Genomic DNA, 26,259 nt, shown 5'->3' on the forward strand with positions numbered 1-26,259 from the left:
CAAGTCCTTTGGTCGGTCGTGACAGAACGAACTGGCCCGTATGAACCCAGCCGACTCGGAGCACCTGATGGCAGCCATTCAAGTCCTTTGTTCGGTCGTGACAGAACGAACTGGCCCGTATGAACCCAGCCGACTTGGACCACCTGACGGCAGCCATTCAAGTCCTTTATCGGTCGTGACAGAACGAACTAGCCCGTATGAACCCAGCCGACTTGGACCACCTGACGGCAGCCATTCAAGTCCTTTATCGGTCGTGACAGAACGAACTAGCCCGTATGAACCCAGCCGACTTGGACCACCTGACGGCAGCCATTCAAGTCCTTTGGTCGGTCGTGACAGAACGAACTGGCCCGTATGAACCCAGCCGACTCGGACCACCTGATGGCAGCCATTCAAGTCCTTTGTTCGGTCGTGACAGAACGAACTGGCCCGTATGAACCCAGCCGACTTGGACCACCTGACGGCAGCCATTCAAGTCCTTTGGTCGGTCGTGACAGAACAAACTGGCCCGTATGAACCCAGCCGACTCTGGCTGCCGTCAGGTGGTCAGAGTCGGCTGGGTTCATACGGGCCAGTTCGTTCCGTCACGACGGAACAAAGGACTTGATTGGCTGCCGTCAGGTGGTCAATCAAGTCCTTTGTTCGGTCATGACATGTTTTTGCTTGATATAATCGCCATGCATGACATGAGTTGACTGCTTGTAAAACTAATATGTACTAAAGGTGGAGTTGGGTAAGGCCACATATTGTGTACTCTAGCTAATCCACTTATGTTGAATGTGTAATAGTACAGTTTCAGTATTTTCCTTCACTCCAGCTGCACAAAAGAAGGTGTCGTCGCTGGGATTGTCAAAGCACACGACACCTAGCCAAACACATCCTGAAGTTTACTTACTGACTTCAAGCAAGTCAGGTTGAACTGTCAGGCGTCGGGACCATACTAACAGATGTTTTTTTTGATAGGCAATGGGGTCAATGTACGATAGAGAGCTCTTCATAAGCATACACTTCATATCTGCATCAAATTAAGATAACATTTTTGATAAATAGGATATCGCAACCCACAAAGAGTACAGTCAGACAACTAACTGATGTCATTTTGCACACAAACCCATCGCTGCTGTTAAAACAGGAACACCTCAGCAAATAGCATTCATCAAAGACAAACTTTAGTAAGTTAATTTTGACAAAATAATAAAATAATAGGGCGTGCTTTATTAAGACAACAGTAATAAGGAAGACAAATAGTTGTCTCCTCCGAGGTGTTTCACAGCAGCACGTGTGGGAGTCTTCGGTGGTGGCTGAGTATAAACATTTCCGTGTGATAATGTGTTTTCTTTCAATACCTGTGTGCACATCTACTCGTAGATACTATAGACCGCGGACTCGTTCACACATGCATCAAAATCCCTACTCTCTTATTTATCCCACCCGCTCCACACAGACAGTATGTTTCTGTGTATAGCTAACAGCTAAATAATATTGATGAGAATAGTTGCAGATTAAATAAAGTGCATATATATTAATATAGTGTTTGTGTGAGACCACAGTTATGAGCAGGCGCCGGTGTTGCTGTCACGATCAGAGGGTCACAAGAGGGTCACAAGAGGGTCTCTAGTTCAGAGGTTGATTTGTTTTTGCTTTGAGAAATGAAACAGATAAGGATGATGAATTGAAATTGTAAACCGACTGACAAGATCCAAGTTGGACAGCGAGATGATTTCACATGTCGCAGCCGTCCGAACACAAACTAACCCCGAAGGGCTTTGACCTCAATGTGAAGAACCTCCCGGGGGGGACATAACTTGCGAAGCAGCAAATCTTCAATCAGCTACAGAAAAATGATGTCTGTGTTTCATAATGAGTGCGTGCACAATGTCATCACATTGTGCACATAAGCTACAGCTTGTTGTTCATGTTTAGGAAATGCGCGACAACTTCCAAATAAGCTATATGTCATGAATGCATGTTAACGTTGTGTGAATAAAAGCGCTGTCTGTCTCCTCTGGTGCTGTGATGTTTGTGTAGTTTCATAACGAGACTTCCTTCAAGCAAAAGCAGGTGCCAACTCATTTCGGCTGTACTTCCTCCCGCAGCTCAAAGCGGTGGTGGGCGCAGCTGTATGCAGCCCACCTTAGGAAGAACTGCCACTTCTGAACCCATCACTGCCACACTCAATGTCATCTGCCATTTAAATACTGACGGTACTGTGTTGAGAAAGTGAGAGAAAGGAAGCAGCGGCTTAGAAAGGCCCAAAATAAAAACATTCCTGTTTCAACTTTCAGTATTGACTCTCAGTCTGTCTGTCATACTAAGGACACATGTGGCACATCATTGCAGCTCACAAGGGGGGAGGGGGGGTAGAAAGTAGCCATGATAGCAGAAGTCATGCTGTCAAAAATTCTTGTAAACCACACCCCCCCTACACACTCCCTCACAGGAAGCCCTATGTGTGCTGAAACCCTCAGTACAGCAGAGACACGGAGATGGAGAAACACAGATAGACAACACGGTGAGAAATCAACACAGGAAATCACTTCTGACAAGAGAAGAAGAAGACAGTAGAAACTGGAAACCAAAGCGAGAGAAAAGAGAGGGCGGGACGGGGCAAGTGAAGAGTGTTACAGGGGGAGGAGGAGGAGGGAGGGAGGGAGGGTGGGGTGGCATGTGTTGTCGGCTGACGCTTCACCCTCCCGCTTTCTGATGCAACGCGGCCTCAAGCTTGGAGACAGAGGTGAGATGTTGATTGTCGATTCCTTTAAAAAGATTGAGTTTGAGCTTTTGTGTGAGAGCCTGTAACAGCTGGATGCCTTCAGAGTGGAGTCATGCCTCATAAGGGATCTCGCATTTTTCTCCAACATGAGGAATGTGTTATGTCGAGGGTGTGAGTGTGCGTCTGTAGGCCGGCGTCCCGGTGTTCCTCGAGCTGTCCGTGTATGTGAGGATGGGGATCAGGACTTGTTTTGTTTGTTGGCACGGCACACGTGGAGGGACCCGGGTGCTGGCCACCAACACTTTGGATGCTGATACACGAGGCGAGATATCGTGTCTGAGAGGAAATAGCGATAAGGCGCCAAAAACCCACAGAGGGATGAATCACTGCATGAAATAGTGATTTTTACACTGGGGAGATCTGATGAGTCTTAGAGGAAGGGGTGTCGAACATCAGCGAGGCCCAAAGACGTATGATGATGTCGCATTAAGATGATGTGGAGTTCCTGCACGTCACATAAGGGCCTTGAGAGCTCATCAATGCGCACGCCACGTTACGCCACTGGAAACAAAAAAAAACAGAGATAACACAATGAAGATCGTATGGACAGCCACTGAGAGAAGCATACGGTACGTGCAAACAGATAAATGAAAAAGAAGAATCACACTCAAACAGTTACACAGAGGTCAAAGGTCAGTGAGGCGAAAATAATAACTGGGTAGCTGAGGGTCCACTGGGAGATATTTCTCAGCGCTGTGAATGAGGGTAAAGGGGAGTCAGAGAATAGAGGCCAAAGTTATGTGGAAGAGTTTGTGTCTCTTCAGTTCCTCTGCTCGTTAACATCTTCCCCAGGAAGTAGAATTGTGAGGGCATTTTATTTGACTGTTTCCTGAGAAAAATAACAGTTCGTGTCACAGGCTCTGAAGCAACACGAAGAAAACACAGACAACTACTGAGGCATGAAAATATAAACTGTCACAGTAAGTTAGACTGGCAGCGAGTGTACAGAGGACCGGAGTAGATGCCCTGTGGAGTTGGCCGCTGGGCAGACTGGACAGGTGAGGTGAATGAGCCGTAAGCAGGAGGGAGCCGGGAGAGTGGCAGGTGAGCAGGCACACTTTAGTATTCTGAATACTGCTGCTAACATTTCTGTACTTTTAGTGAGGAAGATTTTTAATGCAGGACATTTATGTGTATTTTTACATTGATGTGTGCACATCTACTCGTACATACTATAGACTGCGGACTCGGTCACACATGCATCAAAATCCCTCCTCTCTTATTTATCCCACCCGCTCCACACAGACCCAGCGCCTCGTCACAGGGGGCTTCTGGAACTGCCAGTCAGCTAACCGCAAGGCAGACTTCATCTCTGGCTTCGCTATCAAGCAATCGCTGGACTTTCTGGCTCTCACTGAGACTTGGATCACACCAGAAAACACATCAACCCCTGCTGCTCTCTCCTCGGCCTTCTCCTTCAGCCACACACCCAGACCCTCTGGTCAGGGTGGGGGCACAGGTCTACTCATCTCACCCAAATGGAGTTTTGGTCTCTACCCGCTTCCATTTACCCCACTGTCTTTTGAATTGCATGCAGTGACGGTTACTCATCCGGTTCAACTAACCATTGTCGTTCTCTACCGTCCACCTGGCTCCTTGGGAGACTTCTTGGAAGAACTAGACGTCCTCCTATCAAACTTCCCAGAAAACGGCCCCCCGCTCATCCTTCTGGGTGACTTCAACATCCAGACAGAAGTCATCAGACCTGCTACTCTTACTGTCTTCCTTTGCTCTCTCTCTCAGTCCTTCCCCTCCTACTCACAAAGCTGGCAACCACCTTGACTATATGTTCACCAGAAACTGCTCTACATCTAACCTCACTGTAACTCCACTTCATGTCTCTGACCACTTCTTCATCTCTTACTCTCTCCCACTCTTTGGAACTGACAACCCTCCCACAACGGACTCTTCACCTGTCCGTCGCAACATCCGCACCCTCCCTCCCTCTCTCCCTCCCTCCCTCCCTCTCTCCCTCTCTCCCTCTCTCCCTCTCTCCCTCTCACCCTCTCTCCCTCTCTCCCTCTCTCCCTCTCACCCTCTCACCCTCTCTCCCTCTCTCCCTCTCTCCCTCTCACCCTCCTCTCTGGCCTTGTCTGTTCTGTCAGCCCTCCCTTCAACTGACTCCTTCTCACTCATGGAGCTTAACTTTGCCACTGACACTCTCCTCTTTACGCTATCTTCCTCTCTTGATTCTCTCTGTCCTCTTATGACTCTAAAGGTCCTCAAGTCCTCTTCGGCTCCGTGGTTGTCCGAACCAGTGCGCGCCAAGAGAGCCTCTATGCGAGCATCGGAGCTGCAGCCAAAAGTCTGTTCTACAAGTCTCGAATCCTCTTTGTTTAACCCCAAAAAGTTCTTCTCTATTTTTTCCAACCCCCTTGAAGCCCCTCCCTCCACCCTTCTACCAAGCCACTTTGTTGACTACTTCACAAAAAAGATAGACAACATACGCTCCTCATTTACTAATCCATCTTCTATAACTACACCTCCAATAACTTCATCTTCTACCCCCTCGCTTTTCTCTTTTACCCCCTGTCTCCCAATCAAGTTCTTACCTTGGTAACCTCTGCCCACCCAACCACCTGCCCCCTTGACCCCATCCCGTCTCACATTCTCCAGTCTATTGCTCTTGACCTTCTTCCCTTTCTCACCCATCTTATAAACACCTCCCTCTCAACTGGCTGCTTCCCTAACTCTCTGAAGGAGGCGAGAGTCAACCCTCTCCTGAAGAAACCCACTCTCGACCCGTCTGAAGTCAACAACTACAGACCTGTCTCTCTCCTTCCTTTTCTTTCCAAAACTCTAGAGCGAGTTATCTTTAACCAAGTCTCCTCCTATCTCCACAGCAACAACCTTCTTGACCCTCACCAGTCTGGATTCAAGGCAGGCCACTCAACAGAGACTGCCCTCCTTGCTGTCTCTGAGCAGCTTCACACTGCTAGAGCAGCCTCTCTCTCCTCTGTCCTTATCCTTCTAGACCTTTCCGCTGCCTTTGACACAGTGAACCATCAGATCCTCATGTCCTCCCTCCAGGACCTGGGTATCTCAGGCACCGCGCTCTCACTCTTCTCTCATCCTACCTCACCGACCGCACTTACCGGGTAACCTGGAGAGGATCTGTGTCTGAGCCTTGTCCTCTGACTACTGGGGTCCCTCAGGGCTCAGTCCTTGGTCCTCTTCTCTTCTCTCTGTACACCAACTCTCTCGGTTCTGTCATTCACTCGCATGGCTTCACCTACCACAGCTACGCTGACGACACCCAATTGAACCTCTTGTTTCCCCAATCTGAAACACAGGTAGCAGCATGAATCTCTGCCTGTCTGACTGACATCTCTCAGTGGATGTCCGCACACCACCTGAAAATTAACCCGGACAAGACTGAACTTCTCCTCCTTCCAGGAAAAGGCTCTCCCACCAACGACCTGACTATTACCTTGAACAACTCAGTGTTGGCCCCGACTCCGACTGCCAGGAACCTCGGTGTGACACAGTCAACTCTCCCTGAAGCTCCTGTAGGTACATGCTGTACAACATCAGGAGAATACGACCTCTTCTCACTCAGAAGGCGGCACAGGTTCTGGTCCAGGCTCTGGTCATCTCACGGCTAGACTACTGTAACTCCCTCCTGGCAGGTCTACCTGCTAATACCATTCGACCGCTACAGCTCATCCAGAATGCAGCTGCTCGACTGGTCTTCAACCTCCCGAAATTTACCCACACTACTCCGCTCCTCCGCGACCTTCACTGGTTACAGGTGGCCGCCCGCATCCGCTTCAAAACATTGGTACTTGCGTACCGTGCTGCCAACAGATCGGGTCCGGTCTACATCCAGGACATGGTCAAACCGTACACCCCAGCTCGTTCACTTTGCTCGGCTTCTGACAATCGGCTTGTAGCTCCGTCACTACGAGCTAAACACTCAACAATGTCACAACTGTTTGCTGTCCTGGCTCCTCATTGGTGGAACGAGCTCCCCATTGACATCAGGACAGCAGAAAGTCTCTACATCTTCCGTCGCAAACTAAAAACACATATTTTTCGACTATACCTTGAATCGGGAAGGTAGCGCCGTAGTAGCACTTTGGTAGCACTTAAATGTCTCTTACTGATAGCACTTTGTAGTTTAACTTTATTGAAGAAATTGTTCTTGCTTGATTCTTGTTGTTCTGAGTTTGGTCTCATGGTTTAATGCACTTATTGTAAGTGGCTTTGGATAAAAGCGTCAGCTAAATGAAATGTAATGTAATGTGTTTTAATAGCGCTAGCTAACTGTTAGCTAAGTTAATGCTATCTCCGAGCGAGCGTGTCTTAATAAAATGTTTTGTTTTTATGCTACGTTTTTAACATTAATATTAGTTCAGACTGGCTTAAAGTCGCCATAACACATATGCTGCCCTCAGTATATGTGCCGTGATACACCTTGGCAGTTAGACAAACTCCTTCCTGACATCGCGACTCTGAAGACAGTTGTCCATTGTCCACAGGTTTATTGACGTAAGAAAGAGTCAAACTAAAACACACAAAGGGCATAATGAATACAAACAAAATGCTTTCTTTTCAACCTTACACATACACGCAATGTAAATATACAGATTCTTCAATGAAATAACTTGCTTTATTTTTAACCGCTACTTTTATGTATTTACTACTGATTTACACATATTTTCTCAATGCCCAGCATCTGCAAAACATCTGTCTGAGACCCCGTTTACACGATGGGAAAACGCATATATTTTCATGCGTTTTGGCCTTTCATTTACACAAAAACTGAGGTTTTATCACGGAAAACTATCATTTCTAAAAATCCGGCCAAAGTGGAGATTTCTGAAAACTCAGTTTTGTGAGGTCAAACGGAGTTTTAGGTTGTCAAACGTCACAGTATGCGACTAAAAATGCTTCAAGTCATGTGAGCGTCCTATGTTTACAGTTAGTTTACTTAGATCATGGATGGTGTCAAGGTAGTGCTCATTTGTGCGTTAATGCAAACCCTTTTGGCCTGTTTGTATTTACAAACACAACTGATTTTTTACATCGAGGAGCAGAGGCGAAGAACTGCACGGAGGTCAGCAGTCCTTCTTCAGCTTTCTATACTTCCAAGACGTAGGTACATTGCCTGCCAACAAAAAGGAAGTTGATCGTGTTTTTCGTAGTTGTTGTTGGTTTTGAGAATTCTGATTGGTTTGCATGTCTTTATCCTTCTCGTTACACTGCCGACTACAGGTTTGGCATAGTTATGATGGCGCCCGAGGGCGTATTTATGCGGGTTCATATAAACAGAAACTTTTTTGAAAACGACCTTGTGTGTACGAAGTTACTTTTGAAAACGGAGGGGCAGAAATATTTGTTTCTGTAAATACCCGGCTATGTGTAAATGTGGCCTGAGTAGCCATCAACATAAAAGCCTCCAGGTGCTGTTGAGAGAGTGAGCTCCTGAGCCTGTTCTTGATATATTTTAAGATGTTTTATTTTGAAAAGGAAATATGTGCCCACACATGTTTTATTTAAAAAAATGACCGGATACATCCGTATGTGCGTCTGAGCCTCTTAGTGTTGACACATGTCAAGAGGCTACATGATACTCTAAGGTCCACAGGAAGACGTTGGTTTTACACAGTAGTGAAGGTACTTCGCTAACAATGGCTAACCTGAATTGCTAACTAGTGATTAAGGACTTCGGGTATTAGAGTAAATTTAACGTGTTCTGTGAAGCATAGAATGTAGTCCAGGCCGGCGATGTCAGAGGGAGGGCCGGTGGCCCACCTCCGTCGGGAACTCAAATAACTAGTGAACGACTGCATTGCTGCAGTTTCTTCTGTTACTGTGAGAGGCTGAAGACGGAAATGTGCGGTTTGCGCTGCTCTCCACTACAATGTGTTGTCATTCAGGGAGTTTTGAAGCCTAATTACATTACTTTGATCAACCTCATGAGTTCGTTGCAAGATATTTAAGAAATTATATACTTTTATAAACATCGCCTAAATCCCAACTTGTCCTGTCGGGATTTACATGTATCGTGTTTCTACTTCCTATTGGACGACAGCGTACCACGTGTCCGGAAATAAACAAGAAGACGAATCTGCGAAAACATGTTTATTGTAAATATCTCAAGCAAAACAGCTCCAGTTGTTTTACCTGTTACTTTTAACCATACTCATGACACTAACCTTCTCAACCCTAAATGATAGAAGTGTGAAGTCACGGTTTAGAGCTCAGACTGTTTTATCCTTTCTCAATTCCTTTAAGTCAGATGTGTTTTTAATACAGGAATGTGGCTTGCCTTTTTTAAACCACTATAGGGAGTGGAAGAAACTATGGCCACAAACCTTGATATGGAGTGGATCAAATGAAAATAAAAATGATGGCGTGGCCATTTTATTTTAAAATCCCCTTATCCAGGTGAAGGGCAGCACTGGTGAGAGATGGCCGGGCAATTGTTGGTTAAAAGGAGGACCCAGACTTTCTTTAGACAGGCAGGGAAGAAGGAAAAAGATAGGGACAACAGACGCATGTTGGGCCTGCAGAAGCGACTACAGAGATATTTTAAAGTAAACCAACAGGGCATGGATTTTAATGAAGAAATTAAAGAAATCAAAGCAGAGATGTTGTTGTTAGCAGAAAAGAAAAGCAAGGGTATCATCTTAAGAAGCAAGGAAAGGGATATAGAAGAAGGGGAGAAGTGCACTAGGTACTTCTTCAAGAGAATTTTAAACAAAGGGGGAGGCCTCTTGAGACTGAAAAAAGAAAATGGAGACATGGCAGACACAACTGCAGACATAATGTCAACTATAGAAGATTTTTATTCAGACCTCTATAAGAACAAACCCGTAGAAAGAGAGACCATACACAACGTTTTAAAGTTCACTGGAAAAAACATAGAAGACAGTGCATTTTTAACACAAGATTTTACCCCACTTGAGTTAAATAGCTGTATGAAAAGCTTTAAAACAGGTAGGTCTCCAGGAGAGGATGGGCTTCCTTGGGAATTTTATTTTACCTTTTGGGATATTTTAAACCCTGACTTGCTCACTGTTTTTATGGACCTTGAAAAACTTGACCGACTCCCGGACAGCTTTAGAGTAGGGATAGTCACTCTAATACACAAAGACAAAGACAAAACGGACCTAAAAAACTGGAGACCGATCACCCTTTTAAACTGTGACTGTAAACTTTTTAGCAAACCTTTAGCATTGTGTATATCTGTGTTTTCAAAAGAGTTGATCCACCCAGATCAGGCCTGTGCCGTACCGGGGAGGAAGATCACGGACAGCCTCGTACTGATCCGAGACACCATCTGTTATGCGAGAGACAGAAACATCCGGCTAGTAGTCCTAAATTTAGACTTTGAGAAAGCCTTTGATCGGGTCTCGCACCAGTACCTCTTTGAGGTGCTGCAAAAGGTGGGTTTCCCAGAAAGGATGATAGCTTGGGTGGGATTGCTGTATCGGGGCATCACCAGCAAATTCCTTGCTAATGGGCATCTGACAAAAGCAGTCCAAATAAACGGCGGTGTTCGTCAGGGTTGTCCGTTATCTGCCCTCTACGTTATAGCTATCGAACCTCTGGCACAGGCCTTGAGGAGGGACCAACTCATTAACGGGATAAGAATACCAGGGAGCGGAGGACTCGAATCCAAGTGCATATTATATATGGACGACATTAATATTTTATGTACTGATCTTTTATCTGTGAACAGGACACTAGACTTCACCGACTGGTATGGACGGGCCTCTAGGTCAAAACTCAATAGAAACAAGACCCAAGCCCAATTTTATGGACCATGGAAGGCGACTGAAATTACAGAACTCCCCCTGACTTTGACCCAGACTGACCAGAGAATACTTGGGGTAAAATTCGATGGGGAAGGGTGAGGGAAAACAAATTGGCCAGACGTGGTAGGGAGAGTTAGGCACAGACTAGGGTACTGGGCACTTAGAGGACTGACACTAGAAGGGAAGGTTTTAATCATCAAAGCCGTGATTTTACCCTTGCTTTTACTCATCAGTTCTGTTTTTATCCCACCGAAAAAAGTGCTTTTAGAGTTGGAACGCGCCATCTTTTATTTCCTGTGGGGGTCCAAGTGGGAACGCCTAAGAAGAAGCGAAATGAAAAAAACCAGGAAAAAAGAAGGAAAAGGAGTGCCGGACCTGCTTCTTTTCCTAGGAAGCAGATACACTGCACTACACATCACAGCTGCAACAGCCCCATTCAGAAACCAAAAGACTGCAGCCATGACACGGTTCTGGATGGGGTCTTACCTCTGAACACTAAAACTTGTGACAGATCTACGAAAACCTGTATCTTTTGACCTGCCACCAGCCTATGCCTTTATTCAGACCTTTTTAAAGAAATTTAAACTTGAGCAGGAGGAATTAGTAACATTGACTAACCACCGCTGTCTTATTTCTGTTGTGCAGGAGAGGTAAAAAGTGAGTCCAGTGCGTGGGCTTGCCTTTGGAGAGCCATCAATAGTATGGCGCAACGTGAACCATCCGGCTCTTCCAGACCGACTCCGGGACCTGTCATGGATGGTGGCTCACGAGATCCTCCCAATCAGGTCCATGATGCACTCCCGGGGCATGTTGGCGCACTCTACCTGCCCCCGACCAGGTTGTGGTGCCCCTGAGTCGGTGAGGCATCTGCTCTGGGAGTGCAGTGCTGCTGTAGACCAGTGGGCAACGTCCGGCTCCTTAAAATTCCCGTACTTGCCAGCAAGGGAGGTCCTGACAGCACAGCTGGTCCTGTATGGGGTGAGCCAGAACACTCAAATTCCAGCTCAAGACTTTGCTAAACAGCAGTTCACCCTGGTCGCCATTACAGACACAATATGGACCTCCAGAAACATGCTGGTAAGAAGGCACATGCAAATCCCCCCGTGGCTGTGATCCGAATGGCCGCAGCAACAGTCCAACTAGCCGGAGCTGCAGGCGACAGGCCAAGGACGCATCAGCAAAGAAAAATCGCCTCTGTGCCCATTCGGACGAAGGAGCCGGAGCCACACATACAGAGGTCAAAGCAGCAGCGGCCTGACTCTCCGGGAGAGGCAGGTGGGAAGGAGCATCGGGTGGGGGTCTCCTTTGAGCACCAGGACGGGATCCCGAGAGACCAACTCGGTTTGGAGGAGCAGAATGAGTTGCCCGTGTAGGGACTCACCCTGCTCCTGCTCAACAGAAACAAATTTGAAATGTGTTTTTTATGTATGTATTTTAGGCGAAATCTTTTCCTAAAATGACTGGTTTTAATTGGTAAAAGTACATATGTATATGGTTTTATAGATTATTGTATATTTATTATGTATTGATTGTATCATGTAAAAATAACTGAAATGAGTATCAATAAATCTTTTCGAAAGAAAAAATCTGTTCTTATCAGTTTAATATCTGATACGTCCCCTACCCGGGGACCATATATTAAATTGATTTTTGGAATAGGGAGATGGAATAGGGGCTTGCTCCGTCCACTCCACGCATCGACCTGGTATTGCAGTACCTCCAGGAACGGTGCACCCCCTAAATGTGTTTAAAAATATATCTATAAACTACCACGAGCTCCCTCAGTTATAATGGATCGTTGTACAGAGTTACAATGTAATGTTCACATGATATAACTAGTATGTTATGTACGTTGATGGAGCGTTGAACCGGTGAGTGAGACAAAGGTTTAATAAATTACTGAGTTCACAGTTCTCTCCACATTTGTGGAAAAATGTAAAACATAATTTTTGTACTCATATTCATTCAATCTGTTGATAGGCTTCACAGTACTGCTCTTTTCCTCAATAGAATTGCTCATAGTATGGGATGCACTTTAGTTAAGTAATCTAGAATGTATCATCATTATTATTTAGCTGTTAGCTATACACAGAAACATACAGTATATATTCAACCAGTTGTCAATTCATCAAGTCGTCCTCTCTAAACCTAAAGCAGTCTAATACAACAGACCTGCAATAAATCCTTCCTTCATGAAGGTAATCATGTTCAGTCTGTTGATCTGTATTCTTTATATTTGCTAAACAACCAGCGTTGTTCATACTCCAGACCAGTAGATGGCAGTAGCGAACCAGAAGTAAACTAAGAAACAGGAAGCAGTTGTAATGTGAGAGAAGCAGAAACACGTGATTGTATTCTTCCCTCTGAATTTAAAATGTGGATCAAACTACTTTTGACAGCAGTTTGATTTAGATTGGTCTCATCTGAACTTTCTGTTGAGCTGTTACTATTTAGTTGGAGATAAATAGATACAGGGGGTGACTTTAGGTTGGCTTTTGATATGGAAATACAGCAATGCATGATGGGAAATGTAACCACTATTTTTCAAGTAAAGTGTAAATAATCTTTGTCAACCTTATTACACATAACTTTCCTCCATATTACATTCCTGTAGGTGATCAGACCTCTTATAGTCAGTATTCTCTGGTAATATCTATATGTTCAGCACCATCAGTCAACATGGTATGTCTGTGAAAGAGTCCCCGGCCTCGGATGTGTACAACTCATACTTACCTGGCAGGGGAGACACCATGATCAAGAAGGTGGTTCACCCAGGGCGAGGCTTGGCCATTGCACTCCGGCTGAGCTGACCTCTGCGAATTCCTCAAATGTGGGAATCTCGACTGCATAATTTGTGGTAGTGGGGGACTGCGTTCGCGCTCTCCCCTGATGAAGTGTCAACAATAATTTAATATCCACATCCAATTGCAATAGATGTTACTGGAGAAAAGCATCACCTCTAAACAATCCTCTATTTTCACAAAGTGTAATATATTCCTGTTAAAGTTATTATTTAGTTTTTAACAGACCATCATCGGTCCCCTCCTCATCGTTCAGCACCGACGTGAACCACAGACTAAATAAACAGTTCAACGTTAACCAGCACTGGACTACTGGTCTAAGACTGATTTGCTGCTTGGTCCCCTCTGTGGCTCGGGAACCCTGGGACGGGTTGCTAGTCTTGCCCATACATGCAGACTCTTGGTAGTTGAGCACTTCTTAAGAAATTAACCCCAAACATAGTTTTGTATAATATTCTACATTAAAAGGTTTGAAGTCTATTAATTGTGTATCTCACTGACCTTCTAGAGCCTGGTTTGCAGTAACCAGTTCAGCATCATCACCTGATGATGACCTGGTGCTCGCCTGCCGTCGCTTCAGTTTGTAAGTTCGCACCAAAAGCCAACAAACACATTTAGCAGAGGTTCTTAAAATATTTGTAATTTGAACACTTTTAATATAAGATGCTATTCTGCTCATGTTTCATAACAAATGATTCATCAACACTCACTTGCTCCTTCTCCTTGATAAACTTCCTGAACCTCTTCATCTGCACTCTTGTGATGTGGGTCACTGAACTGCTCAACCCTGATTGAAGCTCCTCAGATGAAGATGAAGAGAACTCTTACCTCCTAAAAGGTAAATGTGGATCCTTTGTGGTGGTGGGAATTAAATCAGTGTTCTCTGCTTCTCTCACATTACAACTGCTTCCTTTTTCTTTGTTTACTTCTGGTGCGCTACTGACATCTACTGGTCTGGAGAATGAACAACGCTACCAGTAGTGCAAAGTCCACAGTGAAGTCCACAGTGACTGTAGACAGTTAAGCGTTTTGATTGGTCAGTTCGACTATGGACTCCCAATCAGATCGCAGGAACTGACTGTAGACAACCAATCACAAGTCCAACTGCAAGTACATGAATATTAAGAAGGATGATATCTGCATTTAGAGTTGATAATCTACCTCCTGTTGTGACCTTACAGTATTTCTGGTGAGACTGAATTAATGTATTCTTTATAATTATTTATAACAATCACGGTTTATATTGCCCAATTGTCTTTTGATTGTTTGGAAAAATCAGACATGTGTTAACGTTGGCATCGCTCAATAAAATATCTTATAAAGTATATATTTATTCGTTATACTCACTAATGAGCAATTACTGTCAATATCCATTTCTCATCTTATGTTAACCCTTAAATATTGTTCAAATCCAAACACTTGGTGGTGTGGACCCGGTCAGGTGATGGAAGTTTTCAGCTCGTTAACGGTTGACATCTCTCAGCAAAACCTCTGACATTATAGATCTTATTTGTTTTAACGTTAACCGCTAATGAAAATGATTTGTCAAAATCCATTGTTTTTTGTGTTAACCCTGAACATACTGTTGGAGTCCTGATGCTTGACTCGGTAACGGTTATCTGGTGTTTATATTACCCGTCTATATTATCCAAGACTAGAGAATTTAAGAGCTACAATGACTTCTGTCAGCGTGTTTTTTTGTCTCAATGTTATCTGGAAGGCAGCACTGCTTCCCAGGCCGTGAATATGACGGAGTATACAGAATATGGAATAAAAGGAGTTCCATATTTCTGAAGTCTTACTGGTGAGATGGCATGACCACTTGAATGTTTTGCCATGATCAAAAACATAAAACATACCGAAAAGCTGAAAGGTTCATAACATATGGGTGGAATCAGTCATTCTTGTCGGTTATTAGATATGATATACGAGTTATAACAGTATAATAACTCTCCCCCAGAGATCTCTATTCTGAGGAGCTGTAATCAGGGTTTAACAGTTGTCATCCTGCCCCTCCTCTTCCTCCTTTGGAGAATATCAATGGCCTATTGTACTCTGACCTTCATTGTTATATTAGTAATTCATTATTATAACATAACAATACCTAATATAATAATAATACTATTTTGTTGTTGTGGTGTTACTTGACAAGTGTATTTTAGTTGCACTTGAAAATGGCGACCCGCATAATACGCATCGTCAACTCAGATGCCCCTGGGAATCGTCAACAGGCTGTCATCATAGCGACCAAAGAGGCCTGTGAGTACAGGAGAACAGAAGGGTCTTCCCCAAACCCCCACAGGAGCTGCTCCACCAGGCCTCGGCCTCGGCCCACGCTGAGAAGCTCCTTCGAGCAGAGGGTGTCTCCTCTCCATCGCGTCAGCTGTGTCTGGGAACACTGGTGGATCCATTCGGCCAGTATGGAAATGCACCATTCCACTGGCTTGTGGCGAACGATGTGGTACATGAAGTAGTACGCATGTTATATTATCAATATTATATTAATACCATTATCGTCATGCATTGTAAGTACAATTTATATGGCATGCTTAAAATAAATTACCTGTATATCTGTTTCCACAAAACTATCATCAGTGTTTTATTATTAAACTTCACACATTATCTCAAGTGCAGTGATATTAATGATACAAGTACTAAGTTGATGTTTATGATTCCAGCATGCTAGACGAGCACAGACTGGAGGGACCAAACCCACAGAGAAAGGGAAAGGTGGGGAACCAGTGGGTGGAGGACTACCTCACAGAGTACACAGAGAGCTTCAATTCTCCAGTCTCCTTGGGGCCAACATCAACAGGTGTATCTACGGCCAGAGAGGGTTTGAGCATCACACCTTTCAGGAGATGTGGGAGCTCTACAGCCAGTACCTCACCCAGAAGGACAGGCCAGAGCAGTGCTGAGCAGAGGTTAGCAGAGTAAATTAAAATGGTTCAAATTACCAATAATTTGCAATTATATAATAATCAGTTATACAGTAGAGAAAGGAAATGAACTACTTAAACTTGAAAGGCTGGAACAAGATGTCAACATGCAAAACAGACTTTTGTTTTCTTACATATAGTTGGCTTGACTTTATTTGATATGGACATCACAGTGGCATTAGAACAATAACTAGATGCACTGTGTTCGCTTGGAGCGAAACGCTAATGTAACACACCTGTCCACAGGAGGCTTTTCTTTTTCTTTTTTTTAAAGAGAAATTAAGAAAATACAACAGAGACGTGCAGGACCAGTGTTGTTCTGCCAGGCTTGTTGGAGAGGAAACCCTCCATCTGACCGCGTTGGGGAGAGGCAGCCCCCTCTCCTACGAGCCTGGTGGAAGTCACTTCTATTTATAACTCTGGATCTGTGCTCCGTGATGTCACAGTGACGTCATGGGGAGGGGCGAATTTTCAGATTAAAATAATAATACATATATATTACTTGTATTGCTGTTATGTTTTTACCTTGCTTCTATGTAGAGCACTTTGTAAACCCTGTTTTTAAAGGTGCTATATAAATAAATGTATTATTATTATAATTATTATTATTATTATTATTATTATTATTATTATTATAAGGAAGACAAATGGTTTTAGTCTCTTCAGAGTTATTTCACAGCAGCACGTCTTTTAATAGCGCTAGCTAACTGTTAGCTAAATTAATGCTATCTCCGAGCCAGCGTGTAAATACAATGTCTTGTTTCTATGCTACGTTTTTAACATTAACATTAGTTCAGACTGGCTTAAAGTCGCCATAACACAGAGCTAATATTCAGCTATTTAAGACTTAATTCAGGACTGTAAATGTCACGTAATAATACAGCACTCAGGGCACTTTACATGGTAAAAAATAAACGATAGAAGCAACAACTATAAACAAGAGAGATGACACAGTAAGAAACACAACAACAAAGAGAGTTAACAAACATCACAGATTAAAAGCAGATTTAAATAAATGAGTTCTAAGTGCCGTTTTGAAAGTGGCGAGTGACGGAGAGTGTCTGAGTTCCTGGGGGAGAGTTCCTGGGGGAGGGGGCAGCAATGGAGGACGACGCTTGGACAGAGAAGGGGGAGATGAGGAGGTTGGTGTCGGCAGATCTGACGTTGCGGGTGGGAGTGTGTTGGTGCAGGAGGTCAGAAAGGTATGAAGACCGCACTAGGAAGCAAACAGCACACATTTGAGCCGCATCTTCTTCATTGTGGCCTCCTGAATGTTTATATTATGCTTTGGATGAGTTACGTCTTCGGGAACTCAAATAACTAGTGAACGACTGCATTGCTGCGGTTTCTTCTGTTACTGTGAGAGGCTGAAGACGGAAATGTGCGGTTTGCGCTGCTCTCCACTACCATGTGTTGTCATTCAGGGAGTTTTGAAGCCTAATTACATTACTTTGATCAACCTCATGAGTTCGTTGCAAGATATTTAAGAAATTATATACTTGTATAAACATCGCGTAAATCCCAACTTGTCCTGTCGGGATTTACATGTATCGTGTTTCTACTTCCTATTGGACGACAGCGTACCACGTGTCCGGAAATAAACAAGAAGACGAATCTGGGAAAACACGTTTAATGTAAATATCTCAAACAAAACAGCTCCAGTGGTAAATTTCTACTATTGTAGAGTGTTCATGTTTCATATGGCGACCCAAAAAGTAGTCGTTAGTTTCCCGACCCATCAGCGAGATTGACTGTACGGAGAATGCCTTCCTCATCTGCGGCTGTGTCACGTTATCGCTTCTCGGCCTTTTGGCTAAGATCAAGTGTAGTATCTGTTCTTATCAGTTTAATATCTGATACGTCCCCTACCCGGGGACCATATATTAAATTGATTTTTGGAATAGGGAGATGGAATAGGGGCTTGCTCCGTCCACTCCACGCATCGACCTGGTATTGCAGTACCTCCAGGAACGGTGCACCCCCTAAATGTGTTTAAAGATATATCTATAAACTGCCACGAGCTCCCTCAGTTATAATGTAAACATGATATAACTGGTATGTTATGTACGTTGATGTTAAAAGCATTGAACCGGTGAGTGAGACAAAGGTTTTGTTTAATAAATTACTGAGTTCAAAGTTCTCTCCACATTTGAGGAAAATGTAAAACCTTAATTATTCACTCACATTGACTCAATCTGTTGTTAGATTTCATAGAACAACTCATTTCACTAAAGTGAAGATTCTAGCAGTATTCTTTTGTGTGGTCTCACACAACCACTATATTAATATATATGCACTTTATTTAATCTGAAACTATTCTCATCATTATTATTTATCTGTTAGCTATACACAGAAACATACAGTATATATTCAACCAGTTGTCAATTCATCAAGTCGTCCTCTCTAAACCTAAAGCAGTCTAATACAACAGACCTGCAATAAATCCTTCCTTCATGAAGGTAATCATGTTCAGTCTGTTGAACTGTATTCTTTATATTTGCTAAACAACCAGCGTTGTTCATACTCCAGACCAGTAGATGGCAGTAGCGAACCAGAAGTAAACTAAGAAACAGGAAGCAGTTGTAATGTGAGAGAAGCAGAAACACGTGATTGTATTCTTCCCTCTGAATTTAAAATGTGGATCAAACTACGTTTAACAGCAGTTTGATTTAGATTGGTCTCATCTGAACTTTCTGTTGAGCTGTTACTATTTAGTTGGAGATAAATAGATACAGGGGGTTATTTTAGGTTGGCTTTTGATATGGAAATACAGCAATGCATGATGGGAAATGTAACCACTATTTTTCAAATAAAGTGTAAATGATCTTTGTCAACCTTATTACACATAACTTTCCTCCATATTACATTCCTGTAGGTGATCAGACCTCTTATAGTCAGTATTTTCTAGTAATATCTATATGTTCAGCACCATCAGTCAACATGGTATGTCTGTGAAAGAGTCCCCGGCCTCGGATGTGTACAACTCATACTTACCTGGCAGGGGAGACACCATGATCAAGAAGGTGGTTCACCCAGGGCGAGGCTTGGCCATTGCACTCCGGCTGAGCTGACCTCTGCGAATTCCTCAAATGTGGGAATCTCGACTGCATAATTTGTGGTAGTGGGGGACTGCGTTCGCGCTCTCCCCTGATGAAGTGTGAAACAATAAATGAATAATTCTTACTTTGAAGCAGAAGATTTGCTTTAGGAATTATAATAACAAAACATTGCTGGTCCTTCCACACAGCCCATACTGGGAGCTTTACCTACCTACTCCATCAGTTCCTCCAACTCCCACAACCTCTGCTGCGCATGATCTGAGCCCGCCATCCTGGGAGAGATCCACACAGTACAAGTGCAAAGGTGTGGAACAGCCCTCAGTAGTGGGTGAATAATTTCCCAGTTTGTTCATGCTGTGGCCAACCGACCCAGGGACATAAAAAGTACAAAAGAAAGACTTTCTGCCCTGTAAAGTTGATGTCCACATCAAAAGGTCTGGACAGCACTGTGTACGACAGCTACGAACACTTCACTTCTGTTGTGGACAAGCTGGAGCAATAATTGTCATTTAGATTGTCATGAAGAAATTCAACCTGCCAAAGACAATGATGGTACACTTTTACACGGCCATCATTGAGTCCATCCTCTGCTCCTCCATCACTGTCTGGCACGCTGCAGCCACTGCCAAGGACAAGGCCAGACTGCAGCGCACCATTCGCTCTGCAGAGAGGGTGATTGGCTGCAAACTGCCGTCCCTCCTGGACCTGTTCGCCTCAAGGTCCCTGAAGCGGGCAAGAAAGATTGCAGCCAACCGCTCTCACCCTGGACACGAGCTGTTGGAGTCCCTTCCATCTGGCAGGAGGCTGTGGTCCACCAAGTCCAAGATGCACGCCACTCAAACAGCTTCTTCCCGTCAGCAGTCAGGCTCATTAACGAAGCCCGGACCCCCCACTGACTGTCTCTTTCATCCCCGGGTCTATTTAACACCCCTGGACTATTTATTTACTACCCCTGGACTATTTATTTACTACCCCTGGACTATTTATTTACTACCCCTGGACTCTTTCATCCCTTGGACTATTTCCCACCGGTCACTCCTCTGCACATACCAGCACACATGTCACTTTAACGTAAACTGTAACATTACATACACTTTAGAATTGCCCTTTTTTATACATTTTACTGTCTTCTGCACTTTGTTGATTGTTTATTTATTGATTGTCTACTGTTGTTGCTTGTTGTTGTTTGTTATGTTTAACGTCCTATGTTGCACCACCCACCATGCTAAGTTCCTTGTAGGTGTAAGCCTACTTGGCTAATAAAAGGTTCTGATTCTGATTCTGAAGCACACATTTAGATTGCCATGCACACACACTTGTGCATATTGTAAATATTTTAGATTGTCATTCATATACTCTATTGTAAATAGTTTAGTTACGCACAAATGTGCATATTGTAAATAATTTACATTGTCATCCAATCTAAATTAAAAGTGTTTTTCTGACTGTTCTCCATTTCATGCCCTTTATTTAATAAAGTGATAAGTAATACAGTAACATTGAGTTGAGGATGGTCAGATAATGAATATTGATTAGGGGTGTATTTGTTGTATTATCAAGAATAGGGACATGGATGTATAGAGTACCAGATTACGCATTTAGGAGCATATGCTTATATTACAATATCATCAGATAATTTTGCAAAAAAAAAACATTAAACAGCCTCAGAAATATAAAACTACTTCCCAGAATTTGAAAAGAAAAAAAGTGACAAGTATAATTTGAATTTTAAATAAGGTGTTTTTAATGGCAGAAAAAAACAGTACAGTCCCCTGAATAAATGATCTAATTTATTAACACAAATATACTTGAGATTGTGTATTTATACCACAATTCTATTATAGCTTCAACAGGTAACCCATTAAAGAGCTAATCACAATAAGAAATAACCAATTCCACACATATGGAATGAATACAGATGATGTCAACAGTCTCTTTGAATGGGGGCGAGGCGTATTCTAGACTCCTCCAGTGGACTTCTTCAAATTTCCTAATTGTGGTGAATCTTGTGCATATTTTCCAGTGCCGGGGGACCCTGTTTACACTCTCTCCTGTAAACACAAACAAAGAAAGTCTCAAAGATCTACAGGTATGAAGGGACCTGTCTAGTCAATAGTAGAACACGATTAACAGTTCCTCTGGCCAGTGTGCTCAGTAATTAGGATGTTCATTTGTGAACCTATATTCTGATTTCTTTAATAAAAACAACATTCTACTCATACCACAGTTTGGCCAGTTGGAAGAGCCATTATCCACATAAAGCGTTTAGGTTCTTCCGCTGGAGATTGAAAACCTGAAGCCACCATAACAAAATCCTCAGAAAAGGCAGAATTTGCCCTTCAGGGAGCGACACTGACACTCTTTTGACTGTAGACTTTAAGCCAATGACGCTCCGATTAATTGCACAACGGTGTGACGGACACCCCATATGTGTGTGTGAGTGCCAGTAGTGCAAAGTCCACAGTGACTGTAGACAGTTAAGCGTTTAGATTGGTCAGTTCGACTGCGGACTCCCAATCAGATCGCAGGAACTGACTGTAGACAACCAATCACAAGTCCAACTGCAAGGACGTTAATATTAAGTAGGAAGATATCTGAATTTTGATTTGAGAACTCCTGTTGTGACCTTACAGTATTTCTACAATAAACAAGTGTGTAATATCAGGATAAAAGTTAAATCAAATCTCAACTGCTTTACATGCATGTGTAAGATTCGTGTTCAAAGCTCCGGGTCCCGTGGCCGCAGGAAATTCAGGATTCGAGTTAAAGTTTAACAATATTTAATGGCAAAGATAATACTCATGTAGCGTTCACGATCGTGGGGCCAGAAAGGAGGAACTCTCCACAGACGGAGTGCAGCTCCCAGGGAGCCACAGACCGGGGCTGTCTCGAGTCTCCAGACCAGTAGAACCATGTCCCCAGAACAAATGCTCGGTCGTTAGTATGGTCATGCAAATGAATTCACACCTAAAGGTTAGTTCCATTGGTCAGTTCAAAGGATGCCGCCATTCTGTTCGCTACGCCAATTAGTAAACAGGCGAGGTCAAAGCTCACTTTTCCGGTCAAGGACAAGAAGTTCCCCTTCACAATAAAACCCTATTATCCTGCATTCCGAATAAAAGCAACACATTAGGTTTCAATCGGCATCCATTTTAACTATTGTCTAAACAATAAAACATTCATTCATTCTCATGCATCATACAGTTAATCATTACATTTGTCATTAAAACAGAATAATAAAACAGTGATCCTCTCTCATGTTTCATAATACATTCCTCCAGAATATTCCTCATAATATCCCAAATTAATTATCATATCTTTCTTTATGTATTAATTTAAAACATAAACTTCTCTTATCTACATGTGCAAATATATATAAAATCCACTACAACCTAACAGTCCCTCCTTTTATACTATTCCATAGTATAAACAACTTGTATTGGATTTTATTTCACCGCAGTGTAAACATCACTGTAATACAATCTTTATTATCAATACCTGTGGAAGAAAAAACAATATCACTCCCTCCTTTTGACCCTGCTCTGCAAAGTAACTAAAGTCTAGGAGTGTTGTGATCAGATATGTGTCTATCTGTGCATATGTCTATGTGCATCTTCTTCCTCTGCACTCTCATCTTCTTGATGGTCTCCTTTCTCTGCACTCTCATCTCCTTCATGGTCTCCTCCTCTGCATTCCTCCATTCCTCGATTTCCTCGAGTAAAATGAAAAAAAGCAAGTTCAAACACTATATTTATTTTATTATCATCATACTTCTGTGATTTTTTATAATTTGAATCAATGTGTTAAAGGTGCACGATACTCCTCTGTGGGCAGCACATCTGTTGGTGAGGTCCATCACAGCAGGCAGCCAGGTACACAATGAAGGTTGACGATGGAGAGTGTAGCTGTGGGAGAGAATTAAAACACACAGAGCGGCTTTCTGCGCCGGCTCTAACTAAAGTTGGATATCTGAAATATATTTGGAAATAATTTCATATTTCCAGAACCAATTCTCCAACATGTCTGAGAAGTAGTCATTCTATTTCTATGTTTCTTTTAATCTTCTCAAAAATTATTTCTTAAGGAACTGAATTATCCAGGTTCGGACTAGCAATCTCAAACTCAATTATCAAGGATCAGATTAGCAATCTCGAACTCCGTGTGAGGAACAGCTTCTCACCCGTGGGAGGAATCAACTATTAAATGCGCTTCTGTTGTCCAACGGAGTCTTAATTACTCGTCCAATCCCATCTATTTTAAATTATTTATCTCTTAATTTATTTATCTCTGCGGATTATATTAAATGTAATTGATCAACTCTATGTTCTTTTAACTATTTCAAATCCTGCTAGGATCTGATTGCGAGCTGGTATTCGTCTGGCTCTCCTCTCTTGCTCGAACACCTACTGAAAGAGGAAATTAAATCTCTCATTTCTTCTCAAAAATATTTGCAGCTAGGTATTTTGTGCCATGACATATTTCAGCTATCTTTGACTTAATCGTCCGATTAGCCCTCTCGACTATACCCTGTGATTGTGGGTGATAGACTGCTCCGTGTGCGTGTGTAATTCCTAGGTGTCTTTCCACCTCTTGTAAGTGTTTGTTTGCAAATTGTGTGCCGTGGTCAGACCCTATTCTCCTTGGAACTTCATATCTCGGGATGAGTTCCTTCTTCGGCCATTTTAAGACTGTCTTTGAGTCTTCTTTCTTGCAGGGGATCGCTTCCACCCATCTGGTGTATCTGTCGATCATCACGAGTAGGTATCTGAAACCTCTCTTCCTGTTTTCTGCACCCATATCGGTGTAGTCGATGCATATTTCTTTGAATGGAGCATCTGGCACTGGGAACTCTCCTTGTGGACATTTGTATGGTCTTTTCATACCAAAATCATTGCAGGTGGGACATTCATGGTGATAGAGTTTCACCATCTCAGTCATATAGGGATGCCACCAGAGGATGGAAACTTCCTCCTCTGTTCTTTTGGGATTCACGTGAGAGGGACCATGTGCCTGTCTGATGAGTCCTTGACACATCCTTGCAGGTGCCACTATGTCCATCATGTGATCTCCAGAGTCCTTTCTTTTGGACGGCTCCATTGTGTGTCCACTGATTCTGCTCTGCTCTGCTTCTTTCTGCATGAGCTTGATGTCTTCTATTCCGAGTTTTGGGAGTTCCGGTGCGGCTATGTCTGTCCTTTGTTTCACATAGCCTGCTGCCTTCTTTGCTGCTAGGTCAGCGGCTTCGTTGCTTTCTGTCACTTTTGTCTTTGTGGTCTGGTGTCCTTTACACTTCATCACTGCTACGTGTCGTGGTAGCAGGATGGCTCTCAGTAATTGCTTCAATTGACTTTTGCTTTCGTCAATGCCACTACTTCTGCTAGCTGTGCAGATGCTGGCTGTGCGATGATTTCCGCAGAAATGGTTTAATGTCTTTTCTCTTGTTGCTGCACGACTGAGTATGCGGCAATATTTCCATCTTCACATTAAGTCCATCGGCCATGTCGTTTGGCTCGTATGAGACTGTGATATGTAGCTGTTGTAAGACTTTTGAAATCTTATCTTGTCATCGAGAATGCACTTGAGGTCAACTAGGCAAGAACTCCATGTTCTGTGTTGACCTTGAGCTCGAGACACATCACAACATGAGCAGTTTTCTCAATTGCTCTTTTCAGGACTGCCAAGTGTCTTGTGCAACCTGTTTTGACCTTTTCGATGTGGTCTAACTTTGAGCTGTCGTACATCAGGTCTCTCTCCTCCCTCCTTTTTCTGAAACAAAACAGCGGACACTATCCCGCTTGATTCAGAAACATCAAGGTCGAAGGGCCTGTTGTGGTCAGGTGTAGACAGCTTTGAGGCTTAGCCAACTTCTTGTTTGGTCTCTGCGAATGCCTCTTCTGCATCATTTGTCCATGTGAGCAGGGCTTCCATGTTTCGGCTTCCTGCTTCAGTTATGTCTCTGAGTGGCTGTGTGAGAGACGTGAAGTCAGGAACGTAGTGTCGACTGTAGCCTGTTAGGCCCAGGAATGACAGCATCTCTTGTACTGTCTTTGGTTTAGCTGCACTCAAAATGGCCGACCTCTGTCCCGCAGACAGAGCGCACGAGTCTCCTGAGATCAGTTGTCCCAGGAATGACACTGCATTTTTGCAATCTGAGTCTTTGAGCGCTTCACCTCATAACCTGCTTTGGTTAACAGCGTTAGAAGGTCTTTCGTCACTCTAAGACAAATTGCTGCAGTTGGTGCAGCTAACAGCAGATCATCCACGTACTCTACAAGTACTGTGTATTCCGGTAATATGAAGTCTTTGAGGTCTTGCTTCAGGGCTGCATTAAACAAACCCGGGCTATCTCTGTAGCCTTGTGGCATTACGGGTTTGGCACTTGAATGTTCTGTGCAATAGTGGCTTTGTTGATGGTTCTTAGGTCATGAACCATTCTCCAGCCTCTGTTACCAGATTTTTGACTGGTAATATCTGTGTATTCCAGTTGGACTCTGCGTCGATGAGTAAGCCTGCTTCATACAATCCTTGAATTGTCTCTCGAATGCCATCTCTTTGTTCTTGTTGCAGCGGATATTGATAGCGCCAGACCGTGTCTTGATCTGGTTTCAAAGTCATTACCACGTTATGTTGAGTGGTGTGGCCAACATCATAGTCTCCTCTTGACCATATTTGTGGTGGCACTTCCAACATTTCATCAGTGGAGGGATGATTTGAGTGTTCCCTTCCATGATTTCTGTCAAGTTGTTGTTGGAGTTGTCCCTTGAAATACGAGTGTTGCTGTATCCTCCAATAGTCACCATTGGGGGGTGGGACAGATATGGGGATTTGGTAGGAATCCACCTTTCTTTTGAGACTCTCCATCATGGGGCCAATATTTCTTGCTTCATGATCAGTAGTGTGATGTGAGGGGCAGAGTCAGGT

General features: G+C 43.4%; 1 protein-coding gene, 3 non-coding genes and 1 pseudogene across 4 annotated transcripts; all 5 read left to right on the forward strand.

Moving 5' to 3' along the window:
* Nucleotides 1–354: 354 nt before the first annotated feature.
* LOC117727936 lies at nt 355–6,818 on the forward strand (the record flags this gene model as incomplete). Its single annotated transcript, XM_034528486.1, is given in 9 exon segments — nt 355–483; nt 2,441–2,512; nt 2,903–2,938; nt 4,025–4,470; nt 4,472–4,707; nt 4,840–5,315; nt 5,318–5,839; nt 5,842–6,274; nt 6,277–6,818. Coding segments are annotated over 9 exon segments (2,892 nt in total), but the record flags the coding sequence as incomplete, so codon positions are not given.
* A 5,286-nt stretch (nt 6,819–12,104) lies between these two features.
* LOC117728374 lies at nt 12,105–12,278 on the forward strand (annotated as a pseudogene).
* Nucleotides 12,279–13,264: 986 nt separating this feature from the next.
* Nucleotides 13,265–13,428, forward strand: LOC117728382. The gene has a single exon (XR_004609149.1). It is a non-coding gene; the product is annotated as a U1 spliceosomal RNA (small nuclear RNA).
* Nucleotides 13,429–18,072: 4,644 nt separating this feature from the next.
* LOC117728364 lies at nt 18,073–18,263 on the forward strand. The gene has a single exon (XR_004609134.1). It is a non-coding gene; the product is annotated as a U2 spliceosomal RNA (small nuclear RNA).
* Nucleotides 18,264–19,265: 1,002 nt separating this feature from the next.
* LOC117728384 lies at nt 19,266–19,429 on the forward strand. The gene has a single exon (XR_004609150.1). It is a non-coding gene; the product is annotated as a U1 spliceosomal RNA (small nuclear RNA).
* The last annotated feature ends 6,830 nt before the right edge of the window (nt 19,430–26,259 follow it).

This window comes from Cyclopterus lumpus, chromosome 25, assembly GCF_009769545.1.
Source record: "Cyclopterus lumpus isolate fCycLum1 chromosome 25, fCycLum1.pri, whole genome shotgun sequence".
Taxonomy (NCBI): domain Eukaryota; kingdom Metazoa; phylum Chordata; class Actinopteri; order Perciformes; family Cyclopteridae; genus Cyclopterus; species Cyclopterus lumpus.